Source organism: Thalassophryne amazonica, chromosome 12 (assembly GCF_902500255.1).
Source record: "Thalassophryne amazonica chromosome 12, fThaAma1.1, whole genome shotgun sequence".
In the NCBI taxonomy this organism is placed as follows: domain Eukaryota; kingdom Metazoa; phylum Chordata; class Actinopteri; order Batrachoidiformes; family Batrachoididae; genus Thalassophryne; species Thalassophryne amazonica.
In genome coordinates this window covers 49051465-49076705 of record NC_047114.1, presented here as the reverse complement: position 1 = coordinate 49076705, position 25241 = coordinate 49051465, and the positions used below count along the sequence as shown (strand labels likewise).

The 25241-nt window shown below is 41.7% G+C and overlaps 2 protein-coding genes across 5 annotated transcripts in view; one reads left to right on the top strand and one right to left on the bottom strand.

Annotated features, from left to right (window-relative positions):
* Window positions 1-430: 430 nt before the first annotated feature.
* Window positions 431-19879, bottom strand: dad1 (defender against cell death 1). 2 transcript variants are annotated; one of them, XM_034183699.1, is made up of 3 exons: window positions 19577-19879; window positions 4956-5125; window positions 431-635 (listed from the first exon to the last, which is right to left on the bottom strand). In XM_034183699.1, the coding sequence occupies exons 1-2, from the start codon at window positions 19785-19787 to the stop codon at window positions 4995-4997; spliced, it is 342 nt and encodes a 113-aa protein (XP_034039590.1). In that variant the 5' UTR covers window positions 19788-19879; the 3' UTR covers window positions 431-635; window positions 4956-4994. The 2 variants fall into 2 exon arrangements, with proteins under 2 accessions (XP_034039590.1, XP_034039591.1); XM_034183700.1 differs by having other exon boundaries at window positions 431-646; window positions 4983-5125.
* An 811-nt stretch (window positions 19880-20690) lies between these two features.
* Window positions 20691-25241, top strand: part of abhd4 (abhydrolase domain containing 4, N-acyl phospholipase B) — a 31772-nt gene continuing 27221 nt past the window's right edge. For all 3 annotated transcript variants that reach the window (XM_034183559.1, XM_034183560.1, XM_034183558.1), the window contains exons 1-2: window positions 20691-20845; window positions 23742-23827. In XM_034183559.1, the coding sequence (XP_034039450.1) occupies window positions 20796-20845; window positions 23742-23827 (136 nt within the window). In that variant the 5' untranslated portion in view covers window positions 20691-20795. The remainder of the gene's footprint in view (window positions 20846-23741; window positions 23828-25241) is intronic.

Genomic DNA, 25241 nt, shown 5'->3' with positions numbered 1-25241 from the left:
AGCTCCTAACCCAAAGTCACGGTCATGTGTACTTTCTGAAAAATATGCTTTAGTTGCTCACCGCTGTCAGCAATTTTGCAGGGGAAAATGTCTGTCTCCACCAATTACTCAGAAAGCCCAACAGACGCAAAGCATTTTATTGGTCGGAGACAGAACATAGTCTTTCCCCTCAGTCCGGGCACAATATGCAGTTTGCTGCTCGTGTGAAAGGCCATCGTTCAGCACTCTCACTCTTTCGCAACAGTTTCACTCCTTCTACTCACAAAAAAAAAAAAGTGAAGTGCAATCTGTGGTGTTCAGAAGATATTCTACCAAGTGTAAAGACATTCCAGACATTTTATGTTGCATTACACCACCTTCTAAAAGCGATTTTTTTTTCTCCTCTGCATTTTAATTCAAAATTTAAGTCACAGTTCATTCACTTGGTGAGTTTTTTATTTGAGTGCAAAAGGAATGACTAACAAATTTAAACATTTAAAAAAAAAAAAAAAACTTTTGAGATCTATGATTAGTAAGAAAACTGCATCAAAACTGACAGGATGCAACACATTCTTCATCGATAGTGTGATCCAACTCCAAATCTGTGGCGCAAAAAACCAAAGAAGCTGTACATCTTGAAGGCGAGTCCTCTTGAGCTGTGGGGTGAAAAAGAAGAAAGGGGAAAGAAATTAAGTTGACTAGCAACATATTTTAAGATGAAACGCATTCAAACAAGTTCACAGTTGAGCATCTGTACATCAGCTAAGTTGTCTGCCCAACAAACTCTGCAAACTATTTGAGCAAAGTATGCGTCGGTTTTAAAGAAATGAATTCGACCAGTTTTCCTTAAACATTGTATCTGTTAACGTCATTAGTAAACAACAAATGATGCTGACTAGCACCAAGACATTTATTTTTGTCCATATTGCACATCCCTTATATGTGGTGTCAGATTCTCTCAGAGATACGATCTATGTCATCAGATGTACCATCTGAAGCTTGTCCTCAAAGCAGTTAATGTGTCTCAGAGAACAAAGACACACTTACTGCTTTGTAAATACTAGTCAGAATACAACAAAGCAGATTTTTTTTTTTTTTTTTTTTTTTTTACTTAAACCTCCTTAACACAGGGATGGGGTCTGTCCAGCAGCCCTTGTTCGGTTGTGAAATCACGTCAAACGCTACATGATGCTACAGAGGTGCTCAGCTGTTGCCAGGACCTTAGAAGGTCCTCTCAGTATTCTGTCACAAACCACCATGATCGCAAAGGTTGCCGTGAACTATGAAGCTGCACCTGATTTCTGCAGAAGAGTTGCCAAGCCCAGAAGATGCAACAATACCACACAGGCCACGCAAAGACACCTCACAGATCACCACATCACCACCCGACGGGCATGCAAGGGCAGCAGGTCAGATAACAGCAGATCCTCCACTGTGACATGATCAGAATGACTCGAGTTTGGGCATAAACTCAGGGAAAAAAAAGAGCAATATCATTTCAATATCACAGCTGACGGGCGCACAATGATCAGGGCTGTGTGCTGTGAATTTAGGAATAAAGTTAATTTTATAAAGAGGAGGATTTTCTTAAAAAGAAGACCAGAAAGATCAGCTACAATTTGCCAGAAGGTATATCTGAGATGCAAACCTAGATCAGGGCACGTATGCTCGGTGCATCTCAAAGTCATCTCAAAGAGCCCCTAACTTAGCCTAAAATACTCCCAGCCTAAGAGACCCAAGAGGTGTCTGAGAGCAACTCTGGGCAAGGCATTGACACAAACTCCTGTCTTAGTGAGGAGGCGGGGTTGACCCCGTTGCTAGCTATGATGTGGTCCTGTAAGAGCTGTGACTGGCTGTCACAGAAAGGGAAGCAGAAATAAAACAATAAATGGGTGATTCTTTAACTACGGGCACTACTGGCCTTGTAAATGTAATTTCCACCACACCACTGCCTTACAATATAAAGCGCCTTGGGGTAACTGTTTGTTGTGATTTGGTGCTATAAACATGTGCTCTGATGTCACTGTTTATCTCCATAGAAACTACCCAAACAATCTTTCATACAAACTGTTTAAAGGGACATTACAGTGTTGTGGTGGAAATTACGGCAATAGTGTGGGACAACTACATTTTGTTTAAAAAAAATCACAACAGTTGTATGACATTGAATACCCCAATTATGTTTTGATTATTTTACTGATATTTTATTCAGAGATATTTTAAAACATTAGAAAAAACGTTTCTTTACCATTCATTTTTATCATTGAAGATCAAAAGTCTGGGTGTGGGACAAGCACAAAATGGCAATATTTGCATATAAAGATGCTGAAAAAAGGTGAAAAAGTCATCATAGACTACTAGAACAAATTTCTTAACACACTTTCATTGTAAAGATAACTATAAAAGTGTGAAAGCTCCCCTTTTTTCTGTTTTTCATACAATATGATCAAAGGACATAAGTGCCCGTAGTCTAAGAATCACCCAAATGCACTCTGTGCGCCCACATATGAATGAACAGTAAAATCAACCCATCATAAAACTGTATAAAGAAATGCGGAATCGTAAAAAAATTTAATGTCATGATGATGATATTTGGCATAATTAATTTGGAGCGATCACTGGGCCGGTCACAAAACCTGTAAATTCTTGTGCTGCAATGCATTATGGGATTTCTGCGTTTTGGGGTTTTAAATGTTATTGTGGCTCATGAAAATTCAGTAAGGTATGTCTTCTATAATATATTCCAACTCTAAAGCAGAACTCTACTAGTGTATACTAAGGTATATCTAAATATCTAAAAAAAAAAAAGAAGAGTACAATAAAGTAGAGCCACTTAGGTGCCTGATGTAATGTTAGTTTAACAGTGTTGTTAGTGTAATTGATTTATTGTGTTTTTGTAGTTCAACTGGTTTAGTGATTTAAGTGTCACCATGTTGTCATAAGTGAAAAGTGTATACTCCGTGTTGTTTTATCTGAAAAATAAGAGTGCCTCCTAGTGGCAGAGTGCTGAAATAAAACAGTTCACCACAAAATGAATTTTTACACAGCTTGAAGATGTTTGAACGTATCTCATTCACATGCCAATTATCTACATATTAAAAATGTGCGTGGGGTTCATAAGTTTATTAATAGGTTCAATGTAAGTACATAATATAATTGTAAATATGTTAAAATTACATGCATGACACAAGAAAGTGAAAACACATTTCTATTGTGGTCCATTTAAAAATCAAATGACAAAATAGAAGTAATCATAAAATAAAATAATATAAATAATACTGATAATAATAATAAATAAAAAAAGAATGATAATATTAATATGTGAATATGATAACAGCAACCTAAACAATTTATAAATACATTAAGACAGTAAATTAACATAAAATAATTATGTAGATCAAGCCAGTAGTGTGTTACTGACTCAGTGTCATCCTACATATGGAGAATATCTCTGCTTCCTCTCTGTCTTTTCGACCAGCTTGTCTGCTTAAAACACGCTTTAAAAAAAGTCCTTAAAAGTCCTCCTCCCTACTCTTACCAGTCTGGCACCTTAGGAGCTCTCTTAAGGCCTAAGATGCTTCGCGGACAACTTTTATCTTACCAAGGGAAAATTCTGAGAAATGTCTAAGAATTCGAGGAATTCTAAGATTTTTCTTAGAATAACATCACTAGGAGCTATTTTGTTTAGCCTTAGGCTCCTTTGTGCATACGGGCCCTGATGTTTTGGTAAAAGAATATCCTACTCTATACCATTTAATCACAAAGCTGTATAACTGGGGATATAAAATGCAAAACATGCACTGTGCACAATTTCTCCAATCACAGCCACAGAAGCCTATAACTTCTTCTGGGTTGTCTGGGAGTCTTGGTGGCTTTCCTCCACAGCCAGTCAGTCAGTTTTTGAGAACTGTCTACTCCATGCAGATTTACCATAGACTGTCATACTGTTTGTATTTCTTCATAACTGATGTAAATAAAGTCCAAGATCTATTCAATGACTTGGAAATGTTCATGTATCCATCCCCTGACTTGTCTTAAGAATACTAGCAATAAAACAGATTACTGACAGGTATTATACCAAAGCATTCCATTACTTATGCAACCCATCAGCTTGGATTTTATATTTTTTATTAATTTATATCAAGTTGTAGAGATTTAGCTTCAGTTTGAGGAAAAAAGTAGAATTTTAAAATTTTTGTATTTGAAATGACAAACAAATTAAAATGTGTGAAATACCAAGTGTTCCAATACTTTTGGAGGGCAGTGCAAGTCAAACTTACTCAAATTCAAACATTACTTACTGGTGTTGATTGCATGGTTTCTGGTATTATTATTTGCATGATTTGTTTTACATATATTTCACAAATAACATGTAATGTCAGCTGTAATGAATATAGTGGTAATAGTACTCAGATATAAAATTACAGGAATCTAATACAAGACTGAAATCATTCAAATGAGGTTTTGTTACAGATGGAGAATCATCAATAATAAAAGAAGCATGATGGCAAGCTTCAAGAAAAAGACTGACCAAACATGACAACTTAATGGCAGATATGACTAAAATGCTCAATGCTAATTATGTAACTGTAGGCTAAACTAAGCCAACATTGAGATTATATTAATATAAAAGTGTAGGGCTGCAATTAATGATTGTTGTCATTATCAATCTGTTGTATTTTCACTTAACTGACTGATCAATAAAATGTTTTTTTTTTATATTGAAAAGAGATTCCCCTAAAATGACATCTTGAAATGTTTTCTTTTGCCCCCAATCCAAAGACATTCAGTTAATTGTCAGAGATGCGTAAATAAAAAAAGGTAAATATTCACATTTAAGAAAGCAAAATAAGAGAATTTGAACATTAAAGGACTCCAAACAACTGATAAATTATCAAAATAGACCTATTAATCATTATATCTTTAAGACGAAAAAAAAAAAAAAAAAAAAAAACCTTGTAGATTCTGCCACATACCTTGCGAGGTGGTCAGTACTGGTTCGGTGCACAACTGCCTCAACCAATGAAATTCATCACGACAAGATGGAGGACAGTGTGAGCGAAGAGAAAGTCAGCGAAGGCTCTTTCTGGGGAGATCGACAGGAACTCTCCTTTGTTTTGCGGGTTGATCTGGATACGGAGGCAGACTAAGAAAAGCAAAAGATGTGAAAAAAATTAAAATGTTTTTAAAAAGGTACAGTTACTGGTAACTAAAACAAAGCAAAAGCTGTATTCAGACTGTGGATCAAATGTGCACCAAATACAATTTTTTGTTCATATGACTGATCTGATTTTTTGTTTTTCTCTTGTCTGTCACAGCCACTGTAGACAATTTTCACCCTAATCATTATTCAATGCAAAAAGAGAAAATGATCTGCATTTATTTTAATTTTACCTTAAAGTCTATCCTGACATTAAAATAACTGAGCAGTCAAATACTGGCGCAGCTACAGATCATTCACGTGTGCCACAATCAGCACACATCTTAAGGAAGAAAAAAAAAAAACAGACATAATCCATAACAGTGATATAAGCAATGTTAAATAATTGCCACCTTTTACTGGACTGTCTATGTCTGGGAAAGATGTCACACACAAACACTAGAAATACAATTTCAGCAAGGTTGGACACACCTTCCCATTCAACAAACCCAAATTTACAGTGCTGATACAGAAAAAAGGTGGGATTTATACTTAGGTATGACATATATAGGATTTAAGGACATTTTTTAAAAACAGGTGCAATTTATAATCCAGTGTGATTTATACTCTGAAAAATATGGTAATCGGGACCAAGTATGGACTTGAAAACTGCACATTTTTTCCATTTTTAACTTGTCCCAACTGTGTTCATCAAAATGTTCGTTATGCGTTGTAGCTTTCATGATCTGTCTGAGTGTAACTTGTCCCTTGGGAAAGAAGTAATTTCACTCACAAGGTTTTTACAAAGTATGCTCCATTAGCCTTTTGACTCCCTCCACAGTGACATCTAGCACACTGGCTGTGCCGTGGGACAAAGAAGTCACCATGACAATAAACCCGCATTTCACGCTATCATGTAGTTACATATGTTTTGTGTACACACTACCTGGTTAGCAAAGGCAGGCTAACTCTCCTGGTCATATTGTTTGCTAATGTTCAGTCTCAGGATAACCTGTAGACACACTTAATGCATGGGTTAAAGCAATAAATTTTCATCTGACTGAAATTCAGATGTGGCTGCCACCTTATCGTGGTGGGGGAGTTTGCGTACCCGGATGATCCTAGGAGCTATGTTGTCGGGGGCTTTGTGCTCCCTGTAGGGTCTCCCAAGGTAAACAGATCCTAGGTGACGGGTCAGACTAAGGGCAGCTCAGAACCTCCATGACCAGTGAAAGATCAAGGAGCCAGGCCAGGGTTTGGGGCTCGCGCGCGAGCGCCTGGTGGTCGGGCCTTAGCTCATAGGGCCCGGCCGGGCTCAGCCCGAAGGAGCAAAATGGGCCCGCCCTCCTGTGGGTTCACCACCTGCAGAGGGGGCCATGAGGGTCGGGTGCAGAGAGGATTGGGTGGCGGTCGAGGGCGGGTGGCCCGGCAGCCCGGTCCATGCTCATAGCCCCTGGCTGTTGGGATGTGGAATGTCACCTCGCTGGGGGGCAAGGAGCCTGAGCTTGTGTGGGAGGTTGAGAGATACCGACTAGAGATAGTCGGGCTCACCTCCACGCACACCATGGGCTCTGGTACCCAACTCCTGGAGAGGGGCTGGACGCTTCATTTTTCTGGCGTTGCCCACGGGGAGAGGCAGAGAGCTTATTGCTCCCCAGCTCAGTCGCCATGTGTTGGGGTTCACTCCAGTGAATGACAGGGTCGCGTCCCTATGCCTTCGGGTCGGGGACAGGTCTCTCACCGATGTCTCGGCCTGCGGGCCGAGCAGCAGTGCAGAGTACCCGACCTTCCTGGAGTCCCTGGGAGGGGTACTAGATAGTGCTCCGACTGGGGACTCCATTGTTCTCCTGGGGGATTTCAACGCCAATGTGGGCGGCGACAGTGAGACCTGGAGGGGGGAGGTCGGGAAGCACGGCCTCCCTGATCTGAACCCGAGTGGTGTTCAGTTGTTGGACTTCTGTGCTAGTCACAGTTTGTCCATCACGAACACCATGTTCGAGCACAAGGGTGTCCATAAGTGCACGTGGCACCAGGACACCCTGAGCCGGAGGTCGATGATCGACTTTGTAGTCGTATCATCTGACCTTCGGCCACGTGTCTCGGACACTTGAGTAAAGAGAGGGGCAGAGCTGTCGACAGAGTTGGATCCGCTGGGAGGGGAGGAAGCCGGTTAGACCTGGCAGGCCCAAATGTATCGTGAGGGTCTGCTGGGAACGACTGGCGGAACCCTCTGTCAGGGAGGTCTTCAACTCCCACCTCCGAGGGAGCTTCTCCCAGATCCCGGGGGAGGTTGGAGACACGGAGTCCGAGTAGACCATGTTCTCCACCTCCATTGCTGATGCGGCCGCTCGTGGTCACAAGGTCTCTGGTGCCTGTCGCGGCGGCAATCCCCGAACCCGGTGGTGGACACCGGAAGTAAGGGATGTCGTCAAGCTGAAGAAGGAGTCCTACTTATCTTTGTTGGTAGGTGGGACCCCAGAGGCAGCTGACAGGTACCGGCAGGCCAAGCGTGCCACAGCCCGTGCAGTCACAGAGGCAAAAACTCGGGTCTGGGAGGAGTTCGGGGAGGCTATGGAAGAGGACTATCGGTCGGCCTCGAAGAGATTCTGGCAAACCGTCCGACGCCTCAGGAGGCGGAAGCAGCTCTCCACCGGCACTGTTTACGGTGCGGGTGGGGAGCTGTTGACTGACTGGGGATGTTATTGGGCGGTGGAAGGAGTACTTCAAGGATCTCCTCAATCCCATCGTCACGTCTTCCGAAGAGGAGGCAGAGACTGGGGACCCAGAGGCGGACTCATCCATTACCCAGGCAGAAGTCACCGAGGTGGTTGGAAAGCTCCTCAGTGGCAAGGCTCCAGGGGTGGATGAAATCCATACTGAGTACCTTAAGTCTCTGGATGTTGTGGGACTGTCTTGGCTGACACGCCTCTGCAACATCGCGTGGCGATCGGGGACAGTGCCTCTGGATTGGCAGACCGGGGTGGTGGTCCCTCTTTTTAGGAAGGGGGACCAGAGGGTGTGTTCCAACTATAGGGGGATCACACTCCTCAGCCTCCCCGGTAAGGTCTATTCCAGAGTACTGGAGAGGAGAATTTGACCGATGGTCGAACCTCGGATTCAGGAGGAGCAGTGTGGTTTTCGTCCTGGTCGCAGCACACTGGACCAGCTCTACACGCTCCATCGGGTGCTCGAGGGTTCATGGGAGTTCACCCAACCAGTCCACATGTGTTTTGTGGATCTGGAGAAGGCATTCGACCGTGTCCCTCGGCGCACCCTGTGGGGAGTGCTCCGGGAGTACGGGGTCCGGGGTCCTTTGCTAAGGGCTATCCGGTCCCTGTACGACCGCAGCAGGAGCTTGGCGCGCATTGCCGGTAGTAAGTCAAACCTGTTTCCAGTGCATGTTGGCCTCCGCCAGGGCTGCCCTTTGTCACCGGTTCTGTTCATTATTTTTATGGACAGAATTTCTAGGCGCTCACTTCAACTTTTAAGTAAACACATTACTGATTATGGGGGGGTGGGGGGGGTGGGGGGTGTGTGTCTGTGGGGTGCCATTATTTCTTTAACTGAGTTATAAAAAGGCCTTTATCACACAACATCAACGTTTGAGCTTGTAACAAAGCTATGATGTTATATTCTCATCAAAAACATACCTGGAGTAGTGTTTTGTTTTATTCTGCACATACATCACCGACACACCACAAAGAAATTTCCATCAGGTTTAACCCCATTATGAGAATTTTTAGATGCCTACAGCAAGTATCTCAACCACTGGCAACATATTACAGCAAGAGTCCACAAAAGTATTTTAAAGGCCTGACTAAAGTGTAATATGTGATCTTTAATAAGATATTTCCATTAAAAAAGACACAAATGTGCATTTTATTTTTTTCTTGTGTAAAAACAGCTTACATGTGGTTTGACCAAAACAAACTGTCATTAAACTTAAATAAAACAGGGATGGAGGTGTAAGAGTCGCTAGGTGTTCATATTAATTTATGTTCATTGTTAGTTGGTTTTATCTTTTCTGTTGTGTTTTGTTTTATCAGGTTCTTTGTTTCTCTGGGCGCGCATATGTGTGGTTAAATTTTCCAAATGACGGAAATCCATTGTGGTGACGGAGAACCAATACAGCTTGGGACTCCGACGAGGGAGGTCGCATCTCCTCCACTCTCCCTTATCTCTGCTTTCTGCTTTAACCTTCAAGTCCCTACTTCACCAGACTGTGAATTCCTCAAATTATATTGGATACTGGATCTATTGGATTTACCATGGAATTGATCAGCTGGTCTCTGAACACTACTGACACCATTTTTTCTACAAGAAGGTCAGGACCGGGGGATCCTACCTGCCCAGATAGAACGTATCCTGCGGGCTATGTTCTCGATTCCTGGGGCTCTTGGCATGTGGCATGCTTGGCGCCTTTCTCCGTTGAGGACGTTGAGGATTTATTGGCTTATGTGCTGCCCTGATCTACCGGAAAATTGGCAAGACGCCAGCATCAAGAACCACGGTCCCTCGCTTGTCCGTCATGATCAACAAGGTTGGCAAGGCAGTGCATTCTCCGACTGCGATGACTCTTGAACTCAGATGCAAATTGGATGACATCTTGGAGCAGATGCGTGCCTTGCAGTTGAAGTTGAAGGTTTCGGAGGCCGGTGAATATTCTTAATTCATAATTGGGAATATTCTTAATTCATAAGTGGGATTTGGTTGTTCAAGTGGAACTGTTAAAAGTGTTTTTAACTGCTCAACCACAACACTCCAGGCTTATCAAGCCTGAAGGACAAACTGCCCACTGTTTTCCTCCAGAGGAATTTATTCAGGCCTTGGTGAGATTATTCGGCTCCTTTCTTATCTCAACCCACAAAGACAATAAACTGACAGACTTACACATGGACAAAGACTGAAGCATGCTCCATTTGTTTCCTTCACCTTCCTTCTTGCCCCCCATCACACTCCCCATCCCGGCCACCGCTCACACCACCCCTTTCCCCCGCGAGGGCTGCGCGGTTTTTAGCTGTGGCAGGTCCCCCGTTCCCCTCAAGCTAGCAAGTTTGACCGATGGTAGAGATTTGGACTCCACCGACTAATCACGATAATGCCCGCTGAGTTTTTTGATCCAGAAAAACTCTTCTGTGAAGTGTCTGTGTGTGTATGTGTGTGAAAACCGCTTTGCTGCAGAGTGCAGAGGGGGAGGTATTCTGAGTGGAGGTGTGTCTCTCACTGAGATGAGGAGTGAGATGTCCATCTTTTGAACTTAGCAGTTTTAGCACTGAACACCACAAAACAGAGACATCCCATATTTGCAAAGCTGTTGTTTACCTTTCAGACCAGGTGTTGGTGGTTCTGATTATTACTGGGCCAGCTTTCAGCCATTTGATGCAAGTGCATTTCAGAAGGATTGCCAGATTAATTTTTGTTTAAATAGAAAAATAATCTTGTCAAGCATTTTTTTTTTAAGAAAAAATGTCTTATTTTGGGAAAATGTATCTCACTTTTTCTAGCTAATATCAAGCTGTATTTAACCAGTAACAAGAAAAGGCAATAAATTTCAAATCATCCAACCAAAGGGACTAGATCGTGTTCCTTATTTTAAGACAGACGCTCATCTTAAAATAAAAAATTCTGTCTCTTTTTAAGGCACATTTTCATTATTCAGTGCACAGACATTTTTTCTACTTTTGAGAATTCTAACCAAATAAATTTTCCTTACCCCATTGGCAGATTTATTTATGTTTTTATTTATTTATTTATTTTACTTAATACAAGACTATTTGGCTAGATTTCAGATTATGTGGTTTATTTTGAGAGGGACAGTTTTGCAGTGAACAGTAGGTCTCGTGTGTTTTTTCCTGTGGTCGGAAAATTTAAAGTCTTGCAGTTTTGGCATGTATTTCCAGAGATTGCAGTGATTAAAATCCCCAAGGATGACAAAAGCACTGTTGGAATGAGTTTTCATGTCCATTTATCATGTGCAGGGCTCGCAAAATTTCAAAATCCCTAGTAGCCCTTCGGGCAGGCACTCTTCAGGTTTTGGTAGCCCGAAATGAAATGAACTGGCCCATTTTTTGTTTTTAATGTTTTAATGCAAGTGATAACACATTTAACCTAATTAACATTTTTGGAACTTTTATTAACACAGAACAAGAACAAGAAAATGGATTATTCTGGCAAATTAGAAAATGCCAGTTGTTGAGGGAACAGTCTCATCATCTTCAGACATTTCCTCTTGTGCCACAGTCTCCTCTTCTCTGCTCACTGTCTTTCCTGTTTTGTGTACAATATGTCTTGTGCCCTTTGTGCTCAACACCCAGAAATGAATTGCTGTCTCAGGACAAAAGGATTCCACTGATTCCCCATTTATGGAGATGTGCATAAGGTCATTCAGTGTTTCAGCCTGGAGACTTGTGCGGTATACTGTTTTCACACGGTTCATGCAGGAAAATCCTCTCTCACAAATGGCTGTTGATGGACTTAGTGTCAGCATTAACTTCACTAACAACAACACATGGGACAGGTTTTCAGGATTCTCAGATAAGAGATCTTTGTACAAGGTGTCTAGTTTGCTACCACGGTGTGCTGAAAGCCACATTTTTAGATCCATCCATTCTTCTGGAATTTTGACTTTTTCCTCCTCATTTAGCAAAGTATCAAAATGTTTGACAAGACAGTCCACCTCTTCATCCCCAAAAGTTGACAGCTCTAGTCTTGAGCTGGGAAGAGTAGAAGGGTCAAAAACTTGGAAACAAGACAAGGGTTTTTGAGAAAGATTTTTAAATCGGTTGTCCATGTACTTAACTGTGTTGTCAATAATCTTCAAGAACAGTGTACTAATGGCACTTTTGTCCTTGTCTTCACATCCCCCCCTAACAGGTCGCTGGCTTTTTGTGAGTTTTGTTCCACTGTAAGAAATACTCTCATCATCATTTACTGTGAGTTTGGTGTCCAGGGATCTTTGAAATTCACCTGGCTTGGTTTTAAGGCTGATTAGGTGTGATGTTGTGCTCTCAACTAACTGATTTGTTCGCATAATGCTCAGTTTGTCATGCTGCATTTCAGTGCTGCATTTGGAAAGGATTGTGCTGTAATCTAACATAAAATGCAGAAATCTAACAAATCTCTCACTTTTCATCTCCTGCACAATCCCCTTTGCTTTTGCAGCATCTTCTGGTGTAACACCACTTCCTCCTGACATGTTTTCTAAATGGGTAACTGTTTGAGTGTAGTTTTTTTCCACAGCCTTTAGACATCTCAGCCTGCTTGGCAGCCACCGGGTGCTTTTTAGGCCACTAAAATGTGCCAGTTTTTCATTGAGCATTTCACTTATTTCAGTCAGTTCCCTTCTCTTTTTTGGCGAATAATAATACATCTTAAAGATGCTTTTGAGTGTGTCTTCAAATTTTGCTAGGTACTCGCATCCTTTAATACTGTCCAGCACTGCCAGCTCTAATTTATGTGCCACACAATGTATAGTAATGATGTGAGGTGCCCTTTCTTTGAGCCGCCCAGCTACTCCAGTTTTGTCTCCAATCATTACAGCAGCACCATCAAAATTGGCACAGACCACTTTTTTTTCCCAAGTGTCTGCCCTGATGCCTACATGGTCCACAGCTTCATCAATGGCTTCTAGAACCCCTGCAGCATTTGAGCTTCTGACTGGTTGGCATTTCACCATGTAGGTAGATATGTCACCATTTCCCTTTACATATCTAACATGAACCAGCTCCTGTTCAATAACCCCAGCATCTGTGCTCCCATCCGCGAGCACAGACAAAAACCTGCTGTCTTTGATATCTTTTTGAATTTGGTCTCTAGAGGTTTTTGCTATAGCCCTAATAAAATCTCTGCAGGCATGGTCATTGTGGTAAGTAGAACCTACATCTATGCCATTTGCTTTTTGAAGTTTGCAAAGACTGCCAAATTTTGCCATTGGCAATTCACTTTTTGCAACATAAAATGCTGTTCTAAAAAGTCTAGTCATTATATCCTGCTGTGCTTTGTTCATGTGTTGTATGGTTTTTGCAATTGGTGTCTCTTCTGGGAATAAAGCTGCAGACTGGGCACTAATGCACTTCTTATGTGACAGGGAGTTGTCATGGGTTCTGATGGGGTCTTTCCTTAAATTACTAGTACCAAGTACAAAAGCATTGTTGAAGTCAGAAATTGTAGGGAATTGACGACACACTTGACAGAACATTGTTTTGTTCACCTTATCATATTCCAGCCAAGGGAATTCCTTAGTCCATGAAACCACAAATGTGCGCTTTCTTTTTGCTTCATAGTCTGATTTTTCAGAACTCTTTCTTTTTGGGCTGGCTTGTCGCTCTGTTCCTGTGGAGGCTGGCTGCTCTGACGCTGACTTGGCCTGGTCCTGTGTGGTTGCCTGCTCATCTGTGCTGGACTGTCCCTCTCTCTCTGCCCCCTCTTCATTCTGACCTGTGTTTTTTGGCTGCACAGAACTAAAATATCGACGTAAATCCATCTGTGTTCAAAAAAAGAACAAATGAATTAAATAAATAAATATAATTGTTTCGCACGTGCGTTTCTTTTTTCTTTTTTACTTTATTAACCTACCATCAAAAGACGTCTATATTGGCGAGTGTTTGCGATGCTTCAATTCTGAATAGTAGCGTGGTGACTGCAGACTAAACCAGCAACTGTTTTGCTTCCTATTCTTCTCACTTCATCGTACTCGCTGCTTCGTGCACATGCGGCTGGCTCGTGTGTGCGCGTGAGAGAAAGCGGGCGGGAGAGCGAGCGGGTGCCTGGCTGCGCACGTAACACACAGAAGGACGGCGCCATCTCCTATCATCCTCAGCCAGCCAAGATATCGGGTATATTTTTAGGTAGCCCGTCGGGCAGGGGGTGTAAAATTTTAGTAGCCCGAGTGAAAAAGTACATAGCCCCGGGACGTCGGGCTAGTGATTTTGCGAGCACTGATGTGGTACATTTCGTTCAGTGCAGTCTCCTCTTTGGCAGAGGGTGGGACATACACCACACTCACAATGATACAATGCAGTTCCCTGGGTAAACAGAATGGTCTGCACTTTAAAGTCAAATACTCCATATCTTCAGAACAGAACTGTGAAATAACATGGCAGTCAGTGCACCAGGATTGCTTTACCATGATAGCCACTCCCCCTCTCCGGGTTTTACCACTCTTCATTGCATCACGGTAAGCCCTGAACATGGTGTAGCCTGCCGGTGTTATGGGCTCCTCTGGTGTATTTGCGCCAAGCCACGTTTCACAGAAGCCCAGTATGGAACAGTTCCATGCATAGCGTTGTTCAGTTAAGCATGTGTGCAGGTCATCTGATCTCTTATCCAGAGACTGAACATTAGCAAACAATATGACTAGGAGAGTTAGCCTGCCTTTGCTAACCAGGTAGAGGAGCTTGCTTTCAACTCCTCCCCTTCTACCACATCACCTCCTCTGCCTGTTGTCTTCAGCAGAGACCCTTGCTGTGGCTTGTCCTAGTGTCTCGAATAGTTCAGGGAAAGAGTCGAAGACACTTGTATCAATAATTAAAGTCCGGCTACTCCCAGTCGGGACAAAGTCACTCTGTAACATTTGAGGTTTATTCGTGTTGTGCCCTTCACTTTAAAGTGGATATGACACCTAAAAAATGAGGTAAAACTGATGTAAATATCAAAATATACATACAGTATAGTAAGTTGAAAGTAGTTTTAATTGTTATCACTGAGAAATAAAGTTTGTACAGCTTCTCAAAAGTGTGTTTCTTGGAAAGCGTGCTGGCAGCGTTCCATCAGTGGTCACGTGATGCCGTGATGTCACAACGTGTAGAGTCGCGTCTGTCTGTTAGATTGACAACAGGAACAGATAGACCTCAGCATGGACGGTGATGAGATCAAGAACTTTTCTGACTCCTCTTCAAGTGTGGATTATTTCTGACTCGGCTCCTGAGGATGTCGCAGCAGTGATTAGACCCTACAGATCGGAGCCGTACCTTTCGGACGAACATTCAAACCACGAGCATTCTGACAGCGATAATAATGCCGACAGTGTTTATGGCAGAGTCGAAGTAGAGGCAAGAGACAAGCCAATTCCAATGGATTTTGAAAGGCTGCAGAATATGGAATGGTAAGGGAGGCTTTGATTTTTGTTGCTGCTGTTTATAACACTAATTATAGCATTTTCGATTATAGCGTCTGTTTACTGCCTTTGTTACTGTTCCGGAGCTGCGATAGTGTAGCTATTACTTGCGGACCACCGTCATTACTATCGGGTTTTTGCCGTTTTTGAGTGCCTGGCATTGCATTCATCCATGTTTAGTTACGTTATTTTCACGAAAGAATAGGAAATAAACAGCGAAAGTTTCGAAAAAGATCGCCGAAAACAACAGTGAACATGCCGCCGCCGTGTTTACTATGTATTGCACTGATATTTTTACAAGTTCCTTGACCATTTCAAGATTATTGTGAACATATTATTTGGGGTTGACATTTTATGTGTTCCTGTGAGTGGTGAGAACATGGAGACGGTAGAGGAAAGTGTCTGCTGTCGGGAGCAAATGAGTGTGTGCGAGCGGAGGGAGTGGCAGCCTGACATTTCATGCATCGCACAACACCGCGGCTTTCAATCAATCTGCCTGGACTTGAAAAGGCTAAAACCTTTCGCCCTTGTGTTTGTGCAATATGCTGCGACACACTGGTCAGGCATATCGACAAACAAGTCCCTGAGAGCTGTGTTTTAATCAAAGTTTCTGCCGCTAAAAAAAAAAAAAGTGTAAATAACGGCCGCCAGGCGCGGGAAGCTGGTCACGGGGCGTGCACATTTTTCAGTGGCGGGACGTTCAAATGTTGTATAACGGGAGAACTGCGTCCATTTTCCCAAAATGCTTAGGTTGACCGAATTATATAACCTTTGTTACATGTAATAAGACTATGTTGTCTTTAAGTGTCATATCCACTTTAAGCGTGAAAATAAAGAAAGCAAAAGTCTCACTCAGAGAGCTCTGCGATGTCGCACGCTGTGGAGTGCTATCTTTTTGTTCTTCTGAGGCTGCCCCTGTCGCTCATTCCTCCTAGCTCATTGCTCAGCAAGGCCTTCTGACACCAAGGCGCCAGGCTGCACGGTCCTCTGCACATTACTCCCACATGTTGACGTTAATGCTGCATGTTTTCATGTCCCTCTTGCAGACATCCTTGAAGCGCAGGCCTGGTTGACCAGACAAGTGCCCTCTGCCAGCTCACCGTACAGTAGATCTTTGGGAATACGGCCTGGACCCACTCTCCTGACGTGGCCAAGCCAACAAAGGCGCCTCTCGCCAAGAATGGTGAACATGCTGCTTATGTTGGTGCATTCCAAGACCTCTGTGTTGGGCACCCTGTCCTGTCCATGTGCAAAATTCATCTGAGGCATGGTAGCTGTTTAGCTTTTTCTTGTGACTAGCGTAGGTGGTCCATGCCTCACTACCGTAGGAGCGTGCTGAGGACGCGAGCCTGGTAGATGATTATATAGTAGACTTAAATTAATTTGTTAGTCCCGGTCCAGATGTAGTGAAGGGTTCACCTAGAGTTATGAAGTCATTATCTTTATCAAGATAGAAAATAATAGCCACCATCAGTTTGTCAAACAGAAACATATTTAAACACATTATGTCTGCCATGACAAGATTTATTTATTTTCATTTATCTTATATTTCTTTGTTTTCTTGTTGTGCTTTGAGTTAATTGTTTTACATGTGGACCACAACGGAAATAAGCGTTTTCATTTCATTGTATTATCCTTTTTTATGTATATACTTTAAATTGAATTGTTCCACTCTGCTGTGTGACTTGACGAAATCTGCATACTCACCACATTTTCAGAATGATGCTTGGCACCATTATTTCTCTGTACAGTATTTATTACACTTTACACTGTTCAGTATGCTTTTTTTTGGCTACGTAATGCAGCAACTGTAGAAATGCCTTTATTGTCATTATGGGGAAGTGGGGGTAACAAAAAAATTGGGGGGAGGGGGGGGTGCTCCTGCAGAGCTATTGTACACCACAAAAAATTGTTTAAATATGAAATATGTACTTTATATATATATATATATATATATATATATATATATATAAAAAGTACAGTTTTAAATGTGGCTGTAAACACTGAGGGCAGTGACTGTGAACAATGGGGGGGGGGGGGGGGCAGAGGGCAGCCGATGATCTTTAGGGCAGTGTCTATGGCCCTCTGCACCGCCTTTCTGTCCTCGGCTGTGGAGCCTGCGTACCACACACCCAGACAGTATGTCAGTACGCTTTCCACCGAGGAGTGATAGAAAGCCAGCAGCAGCTTTGTGTCCAGGTTGTTCTTCCTGAGGACACGCAGGAAGTGTATCCGCTGCTGAGCCTTCTTAACCACAGCCTTGATGTTGGAGGTCCAGGTGTGTGGCCATGCGGGTGCCCAGAAGCCTGAAGGTGGTGACAGTTTCCACCTGTTCTCCATTTATGAAGAGGGTGGGATAATCCTGTCTGTTCTTCCTGAAGTCCATGATGAGTTCTTTTGTCTTATGAACGTTCGAGGTAAGGAGTTCTCTGAGCACCAGAGTGACAGTTCCTCCACCTGGGCCCTATACGCCGTCTCGCTCCCGTCGCAAAACACTGTGGCAAAACACAACCTACCCAACCTACCGCATATTTCATAATGCGGTAGGTTGGGTAGGTTGGAGAACAGTTGTAAATCTACAAGGCGCACAGCAGAGGGCTCAGAACACAGCCTTGAGGGGAACCAGTGCAGAATGAGAGTGTGGAGGAGTGGTGGGTGTCGAGTCTCACAGACTGTGGGCGACTCGTCAGAAGTCTTTAATCGAGTTACAAGCTGGGAGGGGGATCTGTAATTTCAGCAGTTTGGTGATGAGAATGTCCGGTATGATGGTGTTAAATGCTGATCTGTAGTCGACAAAGAGCATCCTCACATAGCTCTTTTAGTTCTCCAAATACCATATATTCAAATGGCTCAGTATTTTGTTACTTATTGTTTTCTTACATGCTTACTGTTTAAAAAAAATAAATTTTGCCTTTTTGAAAGTTCAACACCTTTGATATTCGGTGCTTGGAAAGGTTTTGTTTTGGGAATTGCAAGTGTGCAACAACACTGATTCTGAACACTTGCATTTGGCCATTTTTTCTGTGAAGTGTCTTTTTTATGATGGAATCCATAAATTCCTTGCAACTGAACGTTAAGAAACATTGTTCTTAAACTGTTGGACTATTTTTTCACGCAGTTGGTCACAAAGTGAAGATCTTCGCCCCGTCTTTGCTTGTGAACGGCTGAGCCTTTTGGGGATGCTCCTTTTATATCCAATCATGACACTCATCTGTTTCCAATTAACTTGTTCACCTGTGGAATGTTCCAAACAGGTGATCTTTGAGCATTCATCAACTTTCTTGTCTTTGTGGTGTATTCAGCTGAATATAGGTTGAAGAGGATTTGCAAATCATTGTATTCTGTTTTTATTTACATTTCACACAACGTCCCAACTTCACTGAAATTGGGGTTGTAAAAGTGCAGTAATGCCTCACATTCACCCCGATGTCAGGGTGCTGCCGCACAAGGTGCTCACTACACACCGTGAGCAACTAGGGGATTAAGGACCTTGCCCAAGGGCCCTTAGTGATTTTCCAGTCAGGCTGGGATTTGAACCAAGGATCCTCTGGTCTCAAGTCCAACAGCGTAACCACTAGACCATCACCTCCCCTAAGTTAAAGTTAAACAATGGTGGTGCAAATAAGGGCATGAAGACAATATTTACACCACTGTGGTGCATATAAGGATGCAGTGCTGCATTATTTGCATCACCATGATGTATACAAGGATGTAATATGCAGTTATTCACACCAATGTGGTGCAAATAGCCTTTGCTGAGAATGAGGGCAATGGGGTCCTCTGTAAGCTGGTCTGCCCTGTAAGCAAACTGGTGGGAGTTGAGGAAGGGAGTCTCTGATGTGCTGGCAGGCTGATTGCTCCAGGCACTTCATGATTATAGACATCATGGTGATGGATCTGTAATCATTCAGGCTGTCTATGGCAGGTTTTCGGGATGGGAACGATGTTGGGGGCCTTCAGACACGTGGGAACAGCGGCATGTGTCAGGGAGAGGTTGAGGAGTTTGGTGAAGATCCCTGCCAGTTGGTCTGCACACTCAACACACCATTCCAACAGGGGGCAGTTAATCATGTATATATTAAAAATGCGTGTGCGCGATTTTATTTAGGAAGTTCAATGCAAGTACATAATACGTATAGTTGCAAACATTAAAAATACATAGATGACATAAAAAAGTGAAAACACTTATTTCCACTGTGGTCCATTTAAAGATCAAAACACAAAATATAAGAAAAAAATAATACAATTTAAATAACTTAAAATAATATTAATAATAAAAACTTGATTCAAAACGCCAAATTAACACAGCTACTTTGTGACTCGAGCTAAATGAGCAGACTTACCTGCGAGGATGAAGGAGCCCACACAGGAGATAAAACCCGACAAAAAGCTGTTGAAGGGGAACGTGCCGACCAGCAGACAGTAGAGGAACTGCAGCGCTCCTGTTAGCATGATGTACAGCAGATACGCGTCCACGACCTTCAGCTTTGTGGACGTCGTGTTACTGTATTCCTCCAGAAAGCGAGAAATGACTGAAATTACCGAATTCGACATGGTGTCAGTGTTTAAATTAGTATACTTTTGCACAGCTCCTCTTCCTCAAGCAAAGAAGTGACGTGTCCCATTAACCGGATGTGCGATGTGTGTTCACAGAATATGTTCCGTCTCCCCGGAACCAAAGACAGTGTTGGTTTCGCCCCCACTGGAGAGGCACACAAACAGTGATGTTCAACTCTTGTAATATTTTCAGCTTCTTCAAAATAAAAAAAATACCAAGAGTAAGTCATAATGTGTAAAAGCTCATTTAGGAAACAGAGCAGAATTGTTTTCAACACACTCAAACAGAAAATGATTTAGTGTTTCAAAATGTTCAAAGCTTGCGATTCCTAGGTTGAAACCTTTGAACAATTAAACGATTGCTTCAGAAAATTATTTTTTATTTCATAGTACTGAAAACAATTTCAGTATTTTTTCAATCACCAACTTCTGAAAAATAGAAAGGAAAAAGAACCCCAGACACATTTTTTTTTCTCAGAATGGTTTTAATTTCGCGATCTTTTCTACATTTTACTGTTCTGTCATATATATATATATATATATATATATATATATATATATATATATATATATATATATATATATATATATATATAAAATTTTCGTAAACTCACTAATTCATATACCTCATGTACAACTTCAATATGTTTGTCCTTTGCACATTTTTTTATTTGCATTTTTTATGTGCACATTTTTTATTTGTGAATTATTTAGTGCATTTATACAGGTTTGTACAGAGAGAGTACATTGGAGTCAAATTTCTTGTATTCTTTAGAAGATACTTTGCGAATAAAGGCTACTCTTCAATGTTGCACTTGTTGCGATCACCCCGGAGAAATGAATGAGATTTTTGCATCGGTGGCGCATCTTGCCAGGAGACAATCTTTGTGTGCAGTCAGCTGACCTTATCAAAGAAGAAAAGTTACACAACGTTGAACACATTACGGCTTCCTGAGCAACATGATCTTATTGTTTTAAGTGAATATATGGAATTTAGGTGTTTCAATGGATTCTGTTACAGCGACAGGTCCGATGCATAACGACTGCGACACACAGTAAGTAACACAAAACAGCGTCAACACTGTTGTTTTGTTCTGGAAATAATGTCACCTGGACTGGACGTGTTTCCGTTTATTAAATTATTAGACCTTTAAAAACAGTCTGTTCCAATTTACACATTTAGATCAGTAACCTGCTGAGTAATAGTGTTAAAGTCACGATAAAATAACAGCTAATCGCCTGAAACTCGCTCACTAAAAATTAATTTTTTACCACTGACAAAACGTGTGGCATAGCATGACTCAGCAATCTTTAACTCAGTTCACATTACCACTTGAAGTGACCTGAATCTGATTTTATTTTTATGTCCGCCAAGGACGTAAACAAAATCATCAGCGTTTATTTATTTATTTGTCTGTCTGCCTTTTAGCGGGATTATGTCAGAACTACTGCACAGATTTTGACAAACGTTTCACCACAGATAGATATTAGGGCATCAGACTCCATCAAATTTGAGAAGTGGTCCAGATCCGGATTCTGTATCAAGATTTCTCTTTAGGCTTTGCTACTTACATCAAAACTACTTCATGGATTCTCACCCAGTTTGCACCACAATACTAAAATACGAAATGGAGCGAAATGGGGCGAATTGGAGCTTGATGATCCCAAAATCGGGGTAAAATGTAATGAAATGGCGCAGACTAACCCAGACTGACTCCAGATATGATTAAATATGATTCAGTTTAAGTACTTTTATTTAATTATTTTGAAGCGAAATGGGGACTGATAATAACGAAACGGGGGTAAAATGTAGTGAAATGTTGCAGACTGACTCCAAATATGATTCAATTAAGTACTTTTATTTAATTTTTTTTTTTTTTTTTTTAGCGAAATGGGGATTGATAATAACGAAATGGGGCAAAACATAACAAAATGGAGCAGACTTACCCACTGACTCAAGTTTCACCTGGCCCTACTATATGTACTGAGCGCATCTCACAAAAAACACAAAAGCCAAACAATTAAATAAAAGTACTTATTTGGAGTCAGTCTGGTTCACTCCGCTCCATTTCGTTACATTTTACCCCCATTTTGTGATTATTAGTCCCCATTCCGCTCTATTTCGTCCATTTCATATTTAAGTATACCCCCATCACAGATAGATATTAGGGCATGGAAGACTCCAGTGAATTTTGGAGGTGATCTGGGTCCGGATTGGCCGACGTCAGAAATCTCAGATTGCTATTGTTTTTTCACATTCATGTTTGATGTCTGATGTGACTGTTTGGATAGCAGTCACATGATTGGCTAAAGTGTCCTGAAACTAAAATATAATTTTTGTTGACTGTCACACATACGAGGTCTATCAGAAAAGTATCCTACCTTTTTATTTTTTTAAAAAAACTATATGGATTTGAATGACGTGCGATTACACCAATCATGCTTGAACCCTCGTACGCAAGCGTGAGTTTTTTCACGCGTGTCGGTGATGTCATTTCCCTGTGGGCAGGCCTTGAGTGAGATGTGGTCCTGCTCTCTCGGCTGAATTCCTTTGTTTCACACGCTGCTCGAGACGGCGCGCGTTGCTTTATCAAAATTTTTTCTGGACCTGTGAGGAATATCCGAGTGGACACTATTCGAGAAATTAAGCTGGTTTTCGGTGAAAAGTTTAATGGCTGATGAGAGATTATGGGGTGTTTCTGTTGGTGTAAGGACTTCCCACGGAGCGGGACGTCGCGCATCGCTTCCAGGCGCCGTCGTCGGCCTGTTTCGACCTGAAAACATCCTAATTTAAGGCTTAATTCACCCAGGACGTCGTGAGAAAACAGAGAAGATTCAGAAGAGGCCGGCATGAGGACTTTATGCGGACATTCCATTGTTTAAGGACATTTTGTAATGAAAGACATGCGCGCAAATTCGCCGAGTCGGTTCTGTGACGACGCTGCAAATCCGAGTCGTCACGGAAACGACTCGGCGAATCTGTGTGCGCCGCGACAGGAAAAACACCTCCGTGTTAAAAAACATTTGTAAAATTCAGGCGGCTTTTGATGGCTTTCAACAAGTGAGTAACTGAGAAATTGTTTAACAGCTTGGGCATGTTCCAGCTTGCCCGTTAAGGTTTCCAACGGAGGTGTTTTTCCTGTTGCGACCCCCCGCGGTCGGGTCCGGCCTGACATGCGACTCTGCCCGCACGTTCTTTCATTACAAAATGTCCGTTAACAATGGAATGTCCGAATAAACTCCTCATGCCGACTTCTTCTGAAAGTTCTCTGTTCTCTGACGACTTCCTGGGTCAACAGAGCCTGAAATGTGGAAGTTTTCAACTTGAAACGGCGAGACGCTGCCGCCTTGAAGCGCAGATCGCCGTCAGGCACCGTGGGCCGTCCTTACGGCGACACTACCAGACCAAAATCTCTCATCGGCCGTTAAAATTTTTACCGAAAACCAGCTGAATTTATCGAATGGTGTCCACTCAGTTGTGCCTTACAGTTTTGAAAAAATTTTGATCAAACAAAGCAGCAGTCTCTGAGCCATTCCTAAACAATGAAAAAATTGACGAGAGGGTGGGCCACTCCTCACTCAAAGACCGCCCACAGGCGAATGACGTAACCGACAGGCGTGAAAAAAACTCTCGCATGCCCACGAGGGTTCAAGCATGTCTGATGTAATCACACGTGATTCACATCCATATGGTTTTTGAAAAAAATAATAAGGTCGGATACTTTTCTAAAAGACCTCGTATATTAATATGTACAATTTACCATTCACAAACTGGATTATAAATAAAGTGGTGTGTTTTAAATTTTAGCCTTATTATTATTATTATTATTATTCTCCATCCATTTTCTGAACCTGGTTGTTCCAGTTAAGGTAAATTACTGTCCAGATCTAATACACATAGAAAACAATGCAGCACAATAGTAGTATATTTTCTCCTGTCTCTCTCTCTAGAACAAGTTCATTTTGGAGCTGGTGGCCTTCCTGGCGTCCAACATCTATGTCCCTTTTGAAGACGGTAGAATCCAAGATTCTTGCCTGTAAGATAATACTGATATAAACGTGATGGTGAAGGGTATCTGGGTTGGGGGTCTGACCCAGCACACACTGGGTGAGGGGCGTAACAATTACAAACATACAAACTCCACTGAGATTTTTTTTTTTGGATTTACTTAGGATTAATGTAAAACAGATACAGGTAAGGATTAGTGAACCTCCAGTTTTTGGCCGTTTTGGCATCTTTTGATGTGGATGAATTTCACAAACTGGGCCTAAAAAGTGTAATATGGTCAAAATGGTAATTTTTTCAAAATTCATTATGTAACGCATACACATGTATCCCTTTCAAATGCAGCTTTCTGGATTTAATTATTCCATTTAGTTTTAGAGAAAAAGCCAATTTATGTGACATAAATAAATGGGAAATGTATTGGAATTCAAAACATTTTTGTCTGTTTTCTTGGAATTAACCTTTTTTTGCAAAAAATAGCATTATTCAGTCAGTTTTTATGCAAAATCTATGGAACTGGTGTCAAAATGTTCTGAAGAACCTTTTCTTTCATAATATACCATATTTAAAGACATCTGGGCAAAAAAATGACTGTATGTTTATTGAATCACCCCCGCCGAATCCACGCCTGACAAAATTATATCAACAGACCAGAAGTTCCTTGATTTATGTCAAAATGTTATGAACTACACATATCACTGGAAAGAGAACATCCTAAGCTTTATGATACCAGGATTGTCTTCTGTTTTCCAAGAAATGACATCTGATGTTCATAAAAATTACAGTCCACCCATTTTGATACACCAGCACATGAAATGCGACCATGTGCACAATGACCATAAAAACAACGAGACACTTAACAAGCTGCTTGTAAATCTTTGTTGGCAACTGTTTACGACTTTTACATATTTTAATTTGTTTATGCCATTTAATATACAAAAAGTAATTCAGGCTTCTCAATATTGAAATTTCTAAAATAATCCTCCTTAAACTCAAACTCAAAGCAAGTCTCTACAACTTCATATCAATCTGCATTCAATTGAATACACCACAAAGACAAGATATTTAATGTTCAAACGGATAAACTTTATTGTTTTTGTGCAAATATTTGCTCATTTTGAAATGGATGCCTGCAACACGTTTCAAAAAAGCTGGGACAGTGGTATGTTTACCACTGTGTTACATCACCTTTCCTTCTAACAACACTCAATAAGCATTTGGGAACTGGGGACACTAATTGTGAGTGTCATGACTGGCTATAAAAGGAGCATCCCCAAAAGGCTCAGCCATTCACAAGCAAAGATGGGGCAAGGATCACCACTTTATGAACAACTGCGTGAAAAAACAGTCCAGCAGTTTAAGAACAATGTTTCTCAACGTTCAGTTGCAAGGAATTTAGGAGTTCCATCATCTACAGTCCATCGTATAATCAGAAGATTCAGAGA

Excerpts from the sequence above, each read along its gene's own strand:
- dad1 (XM_034183699.1), bottom strand. The coding sequence starts at position 19,787 with ATGTCGAATTCGGTAATTTCAGTCATTTCTCGCTTTCTGGAGGAATAC. Across the intron at positions 5,126-19,576 it reads GGGCTCCTTCATCCTCGCAG|TCTGCCTCCGTATCCAGATC; the intron begins GTAAGTCTGCTC and ends TGCTTTTCTTAG.